General features: G+C 39.7%; 1 protein-coding gene across 1 annotated transcript; it reads right to left on the reverse strand.

The window, feature by feature from the left end:
• Positions 1-1,897: 1,897 nt before the first annotated feature.
• On the reverse strand, positions 1,898-2,380 carry LOC114756732 (uncharacterized). Its single transcript, XM_028945666.1, has one exon. The coding sequence runs from the start codon at positions 2,378-2,380 to the stop codon at positions 1,898-1,900; it is 483 nt and encodes a 160-aa protein (XP_028801499.1).
• Positions 2,381-8,579: the final 6,199 nt, after the last annotated feature.

Consider the following 8,579-nt stretch of genomic DNA (forward strand, 5'->3'; position numbering starts at 1 on the left):
AGCAATTGAATTGGAAAATGACTTGTTCTCTGTTAATGGATTAACAATTTCATGTCATGCAGAACATGATGGCACATGATCAACCTGGAAAGCCCAAAAATATAAGAAGCTCTTTCTTCCTGAGTTCCTTGGCTACAACTTAGCTGAATGTGATTTCATAATGGTCCTGCTCTTGTTGGCCAACACTGGTTTGTGTTGCCATTCAGCTTAGCACATTGGATTTCCACGTAATAGACTCCATGAGGAACCATTTCGGAACCAAGGACAGAAAGCAGAAGAAGAAGGTTGTCATCAAAGACCCAGTGGAAATGGCTGTGGATGATGTGTAAGAAAAAACTCATTATCTTTACCCTAGTTTGAACTTGGAAAAATCATTAAACTTTCTATGTTGGTCCTGAATGTTGTTGCAGAGGAAGAGGCTCAATATTATACTGGACTTGGTCAAGCCAGGATTGGTTGGGAAAAAGCCAATGTCTCCCATGATATTTGCAGAAGTTCCCCAGCAGAATAACCTGTCAGTTTTGTCAAATTCGATTTCTGTGGGGTAAATGCACATGTCAGATGTGTTAACTAACTGTGCTGATATGTTGCGTCCACAGGAGGGATTGTGGGGTGCACTGCATGATGTGGCTGAGAAGATGGGAACCTGGTGTGACCCTTACCTACACAGAGGAAGAAGTTGCTGGCTTTGTCGTGACCTGACATGGTGGTTGGTCAATCATGAACAGAATGAAAAACGTGACGAGGCATTGGCCCTATTCGACGACCACAACCAACCAAGAGCACAAAGTCCAAGAAAAGGCGTCGGTCTTAGGTGTCTCGATGTTAGGGTCATAATTCACTTGTCCTCTGTTAGATTGCTGTATGTAATGTGCATTGTAGGCTGACCAAAAATTTACTGTGTATTGTTTGGTTAACAGAGATTGGTGTCCATAAATGATGATAGTTGAGAACCATGATGCCAATTTATTCCCCAGTGACATGAATGAATCTGGTTTTTAACCACACAAAACAGATGATGACAACAACCCCATTGGACATGTGCTATTGGTTTCCATTTTTTGTTCAGGTCACTAAATTTACTTCAATATATCCTGTGGTATCCAACAGAAAATGACACGAAGTGAAGCGAATATGACAGCGATAATGACAAGGATCACCTGGTCTGATTTTACAACATCAGTTCAACACGGCTGTCAGCTTATGCTGATAGCATCACTGCCAATGACCAGAACAAAATTAAAAATGACACGAAGTGAGCGAATATGACAGCGATAATGACAAGGATCACCTGGTCTGATTTTAAAACATCAGTTCAACACGGCTGTCAGCTTATGCTGATAGCATCACTGCCAATGACCAGAACAAATTTAAAAATGACACGAAGTGAAGCGAATATGACAGCGATAATGACAAGGATCCACCTGGTCTGATTTTACAACATCAGTTCAACACGGCTGTCAGCTTATGCTGATAGTATCACTGCCAATGACCAGAACAAATTTAAAAATGACAACAAGTAATGCGCCATTAACAAAAGCTAACATCCCCATAACAGTAACTTCCTTTCATGTATTCAACAAGTGGACATTAAGATACTAGCCACACTTAATGCTCCGTTATCACTGAAATTCTATCAGCTTACTTACAAAAAATGTTTCCACCTAGCTCCTAACTACAACCCCAGTCCCAAAAAAGTTGACAAGGGCGGAGCATACAACACTATGTACACCAAAAATGACCCATCCCCACTACTCGAAACTTCATGATGGGTTAGGATTTCTGCAATTCCTCCCTGTGTGTCCAGGCTGGTGGCATCTTCCACAGTGGTATATCCGTTTGTTCTGGAACTGTGATTCATCCCTGTTTACTTTTGGCCTTCCTGGTGGTCGGGATGTCATGGGAGGTAGCAAGAAACTTGCTCACTGACATTTTCTATTCTATAGTAGTCATTTGGGTGAGGCATGTCTGTTGTTACCACAGGAATCATACTGCGAGCATAGATCTTTTCTTGTGATGACTTTTTATAGCAATTATCAATATAATCATAAACATTGCCGTGCACAATCTTGATGGCAGCACAAGCATGGGAACAAGGGATCCCCGTCATTTGCCAAGATCTGCAACTGCATTGGTGTAGTCCAAGATCAACCCGATGGTCTCCACGTGATGTTGTCACCTTCACTCTTCCCCCACCATAATTTTCAGCATACATATGGTCAGACCCAGCCACCATATCCAGCACCTTACTCTCTATATTTGGACCAACGCAATTCTTCCATTTGGTCATACCCACATAGGAGGCATGCAGCTTTCTTGCAACTTTATCTCGGTGCTCATAGATCAATTGGGGTACAGTATGCTTTCTCTCATTCACCATCCATGCATTGAATGATTCTGCTATATTGGTTGTAATATTGTCCCATCTTTTATATGGGAACTACTTTTAGCCCACCTATCTACATCCCCATGATGAATAAGCCAATCAAATAGCCTTGGAGAAAAGGATCTCATGTCATCCATTGCTGCCTCAAATTTCTCATCCGTCCTTGCGTATGCAATTTTATCCAATAAATATAGTGCATCCTCCTTTGATCGGCCATTTGTCCTTGTTTGCCCCTTATTCATTTTCATAACTTCTGAACTAAAATTCTCCTTGATGTGTCTATAACAAAAGGCATGCCTTTGACCCACAAAGATTGATGCCACTCCTCCGATGATAGCATTGTGTCGATCTGATACAATCGTTACTTCCACAGAAACCCAGGATTTTTTTTTTCATCATATAGAAAACCACGTCCAGTCATCTAGTGTTTCTCCCTTCACAATTGCAATTGCAAATGGCAGCCAGCAGCCGTTATCTGCATCATAAGCTGAAGCTGACAACATTGTCCCCTTGTATGGTCCGCTTAAGTGAGTTCCATCAACATACATAATATGCCTCGCGCCACCCAGAAAACCCTCAATGCATGCCCCGTAGGCAATGAAAACACGCTCAAACCGGTTCCCAATAGCAGTCCATTCAGCCACTGATTTTTCATCTGTTTCCTTTATCCTTTCGCATAGCCATGGTATGAGCATGTATGATTGTTCAGGCCTGCCATATATGTCTTCCAGGACTTCTCTCTTGCTCTATAAGCCTGTTTATATGTTAGATCAATCCCATACTCTCGTTTCAACCTCTTCCTTATCTCAGAAGTGCGCTTGTCTGCATGATCCCTCATCTCATCAATTATTATTGATGAGTTCAAACTAGCTCTTCCACTATGCATCACGTCCAAGCTATCTTGGGCAGAATGAACATGCCGGTTTATAAATGTCGTCACTTGTAGCACATCACAACTCTTCCCCACATGATTTGCACATAGCTTCCATGGACAACCCTCAACTTTACACCTTATCGACATGAATTCCTTGCTATTCCTCATATACTTGGCCACAAACTTGTTTGCAAGTGCAAACTTGTATACAGACACCCGAAATACATCTACACTAGGAAAACGTTGGCCCACTCCTGTTAAAAGTCCCCTCCATTCCGCATGAACCATCTCACTACCATCCGTATCTTCAGCTCCGATAGATTTATCCACATTAGGGGGCCCACTTATTTCATCATTGTCACATTCACGAGCATTTTCTTCACTGAGCCAGCCATAATCACAACACAAACTAATGGGAGACGCATCCAGTTCCGTTTGCTGTGACATGCCCATGAATCTCTCTGTTCTGCATTCATAATGACAAGACTCGTTAACATAAATGACAAGAAGAAATTCATAAATGACAACAAATAGTTAGGACAAACTTCCACTTACATTTCTACATTGTCCCTTGGTTGGGGACCCACTTGTCTTTTTTCGGCGACATACACATGACCGCTGTTCCCATGTATTGAAAGAGGTTATACATTTCAGCATTGTCATGAAGGTCAATCAATGTCTTCTCATCAAAGGCCACTGTGTACTTAATGTCATAATTTCTTCCATCGCCACCAATCCACTCAGATATCATTAGCCTCAATTCATCAAGTGTCAGCCCATCCTTAATGCTTCTTAACCTCACGCCACCTCCATTATATCTCACTTCACCTTCACCATTTGTCACAAATTTCCCTCCCACATGAAAATAACAGAACAGCTCCTTCCCACAAGATGACCCAGCTTCGAAATTCATTTATCTTCATTACCTGCACTAATGATAACATAACAGAAGTCGAATGATTATATGACTTAATACCATCATCATCAACTTACACGACCAACTTAGGGTTTGACACATTTATGCTTATAATTGCAACAAAACAATCATTTCTTTCCTGTCCACACTAATGCTTCATTTTCTCAGAATCAATCCACTCCATTATTCGAAATCTCCCTCCAACATTGTCCATTTATCTGACACTAATCACTCTAACCCACTTGTGACGCCATCAAACCCCTCTCCCTCAGTGTTTTTCCTTCCCCGTGCATTCACCCTATGATCACCGTCCTTCCCCCACACTTTCTATATACCCACGCCGTCTCCATGCTTCGCCACCCTCTCCACCTCAAAACCATCCCCCATTGACGACATTGCCATCCAATGGGAAGAGGAAAATCAACCGGCGCATAAAGGAGAGGGACAAAAGACACAGGCGAACAATATAGTCACTGGATACTAACCTCGCTTCCGTCGTCAGTTGTTGCTTCGCGCGTTCATGCTCCCACGTTCGTGGTCCCTCCCCACTTTTTCCTCCAGCTCACCACAACTTGCCACTTCCACCGGTCACTTTTTCGGTTTGCATATGAGGGGCTGTTTTGTAATTGTGCAACATTTGCATAATCCCAAATCAGGCGGCAACACTTCCTATCTGGTAATACATTTGCTTAGCTTCCATTCTGGCATTTTATTATTTCAGCCTTCTTTATCTGTCATTTTCCCATATATATATTGATGACTCCATCTCCCTAGTTAAGTTGATCAGCCGGCCGCGAAAACAAATCCCCGCTTTCCATCTTCGTTTTCTGCATTGCCTCTTCCAACCAGCGGCCCACTGCTCCACTGCGAAGCTTGCAGGAGATGCGTCTCCAGTCTTCCTCTTCCTCTTCGTTTTTCTGCAAGTTCGTTGCGTTCTCCCAGTCCGTCGTGCGTTCTGCCCTCTCCCTCTCCAACTCGGCTACTCCACCAAACAAAGGAGATCGCCGTTGAACCCACGGTCACCTGCATGCATTCTGCAATTCGTGCGTTCTGCACTCTCCCTCTCCCAGTTCGTCGTGCATTCTTCCTTCTTCGATAGTTCCACGGAATATAGGTAAGTTCGAGAAATTTGTTATTCTATATGTGCTGCAAATGGAATGTGGGTTTGCTAAATTGCGAAGTGGTGTTTTCTCATAATAGGATGTGGTTATTTGGCACCCTCGAGGAGGCTGAAAATCGAAAAGCGGTGATGAGTGATGGAGGTTTGGGAAGTGAAACTGTTGAAAGCTTGGATCTCGGTTAACTCTTTGAATATACCTATTCAGATCTATGGGAGACGGATTGAAGAATCAGAGTAAAACCAACTTTACGGTGCCTTGCTGTAAACATGGTCGAATGGAAACCTTTGTCTTGGATTTATAAGGCAAAAAAGCTTTGGTTCTTCTCTTTTCTGTTAACCTCATTGTAGTCTTCATGGGGTGTAAATGGTCTGATTGATGGATATGGAATAGGTGCTATGCTGTTTGTTTTGATTTTTGCTTCATGGAGTACCTGAAATATGAGATATATGTGTGAATTTGTAACGAAGGATCTGGTTAGATAGATTTTCACTGTTTGAATCTCTGGCTTTAGTTCGTCTAGTGCTTATCGCAGTGTTCTTAAAGGTTAAATGGGGCTTTAGCTTTTTCTTCTCTCAAGATATGATTGCCATTGATAGAGGTGGTGTTTTTTGGGCTCAACTATGTTTCCTGCAGTAAGCTTTGTTGAAGTTTGGAGTTTTTGGAAATTGTTGCTCAGTATTGTAACTTAGCTTCTTTGATTAAGGAGTTCAACTATGGAGTTCATCAATGGGTTTGTGGCCTTTATGGTTGGGTTTTATGCCCCCCAATCCCAGTTTTTCTTTTGCTTTGTTCATGGCCATCTTGATGGATATTTACCTCGTGCTCATCTTCTCTGTCGCCATGCTTATCTTCTCTGCTGCCACGGAAAAGCTCCAGAGCTATTTTGGCATCAGAAGATTGCTGTTTTGGTTGTTGTTTTGGGTTGGAAGAATTGTTTTCCAGTTTATGTATGTTCTTTGTTTTTTCTGTTTTTGCATTTTGTTTTTCTGGGAACTTTGAGGTGTACTAGTTTACTTTTTTAATACAATGCCTTTCTGAGCAAAAAAAAAAAAAAAAGAGCATAAATTCATAAATTCTGGGTGGCAACTAAGTTCTTGGTTGAATGGTGATTCATTTCTGGCCTACGCAAATATGATTCGAACTTGGAAAAGCTTGTGAAATTTCTGTAATTGTACTTGTTGCATCACATCTGATTAAGTACCAACAAAGTGATAAATGGCCTATGCCTGGAATGGCCAGTCTAGTTTCTTCCAATTTAAAGGTATCTTTTTTATATCCTGTTATATGTTGAATGACATGCTGATAAATGGCTTAACATCTGGTTCTTGCATAGCATAAATTTTGTAGTGTAGAGTATTGAAATTTTATGTTAATGATTAGGAGTCCTTACGAAGTATCCTTTATAAGGTTATTATTATTCAATTGCCGCGGAATAAGAAGACCCAACCAGTGAAACAATCAGATACAAAGAGAACAAGAAGAGATCGTGGAGAGCTGTTTGAACTTTGAAACATAGCCTAATTGGGCCCCAAAGCAGCTTGTCCAGGAGACTGACGAGCTAGCTGTAAGTTCTTATGCTCTTTGTTTTTCTGGCCTTTTTTTTTTTTTTTTTTGCTTTGCAGTGTGGGTGTATTTGGTTGTATCAGTATGATGATGAGAGGAACAACAAATTTAGTGAATTTTGTTATTATATTGTTTTTCCTTCGTTGCTGACATTCTGAGATTGTTTTGAAGATAATTGCTGAATTTGAGTGTAATAGGGTATAGTTCTCTGACTCTTGGCAATTGATATCCGACTTGATTTTTCGTTGAGCATTAATTCTTCTAACATAATATTCTAACTTGCTTTGCTACTCTAAAATTCCTGAAGCTTTAAAGAAAGGATGCAATGTAATTTTAGTTTTGATGCAATATAATTTTTCAGTTTTCCAATGCTCTGTATCTACCGTCTCCTGATATAATATGGCTACAATTTAGAAATGACCCACATGTTTATCCTCATTCATTATTTATATATATAGATATATTATTGAAATTGGCGATTGATATTAGTATTATTTAAATTTACTATATGTTTGTTATTTAAGGTTTTTTACCTCTTGGGGCGGTACCAATCACTCTCTTTGAGAGAGGTCACATGTTCAAACATGTACTGTATGTATGAGTGTTTAATTTGTGTGTTAATGCATTTATGTGTTCTTCATTTAGCTCCTACCTGAGAAAAAGAAAAGAAAAAGTTACTTGCTTCCTTGTCTATGTTCCATGTGCTTCGTACGTATATGCTCACATATCTATTGATTTCCTGCCTAGTATATTCTTATTCCATATATGTCCATTCATCTAATAGACTTGCACACTCATTTTCCTAATATTTTCTAGTACAATATTGTTGTCTCTTAGTTAAATCAAGAGTGACACCAAATCTAACTCTTAATTTCCCCCATCCCTTGGCGTGGATTTTCATTCTTATTTAATATCTCATATATCACTATACTTAGTAGAGGTACAACAGAAAGATGTCATAAAGGAGCTTCCCAAACCCTTGTCGGCATTAGTGACGTCTAGCTATATCTCAAACAAGAAAGTTGAAGAAGAGCAAGGGGTGAAGGTTTGCTACAAATAAATGGATCTCTGGAGGGAGTGATTGAAGAGCTAACGTTATACAGAACCAAAGATGGGCATATACTTTTGTTCAGACTGGAAGAGAATGAGCATCCATTTTAGTATTGATGCTTTTATTGTGGTTTTTGACTAGTTAATGTATTGATGACTTATTTTGATATGATGGTTGGATATGTAACTTGCCCGATAAATTGCTGGAAAGTAGTTATTATTGTTGTATATATTGAAAGGGCAACCTATGGCAAGAAAGCTATTCAATAAATGATTTTTGTTTTTTTGGGAAAAAAAAGGCCCATTCACGTCTGTTGCTGAAAAAAGTAAAAATTGTGAATTTTTACTTCTGTTCTAGAAAATAGAAGTAAAAAGTCATATTATTTACCTCTGTTATTGAAAAACAAAAGTAAAAAGTCCTCATATTTATTTCTGTTTTGGATAAAACAAATGAGAATAACGGCACTATTCTCGTCTATTATGCCAAAACAGAAGTAAATATTAGGACTTTTTACTTCTATTTGTAACAGACGAGAATAAAGGTATTATTCTCCTATGTTAAAAAACAGAAGTAAAAAAAGGGTATTTTTTACTACCCTTCTTTTTATATCCTCCCGAAACAGAATTTAAAGGTCCTCCACAATAGAAGTAAAAAGTCCGTGCTGTAGT

This window comes from Neltuma alba, unplaced genomic scaffold (genome assembly GCF_004799145.2).
Source record: "Neltuma alba isolate B1F8T4 unplaced genomic scaffold, ASM479914v2 tig00010467_pilon, whole genome shotgun sequence".
NCBI classification, from domain to species: domain Eukaryota; kingdom Viridiplantae; phylum Streptophyta; class Magnoliopsida; order Fabales; family Fabaceae; genus Neltuma; species Neltuma alba.

Bases quoted from the DNA above. Each gene is read 5' to 3' on its own strand.
- LOC114756732 (XM_028945666.1), bottom strand. From the start codon at position 2,380: ATGGTGAATGAGAGAAAGCATACTGTACCCCAATTGATCTATGAGCAC.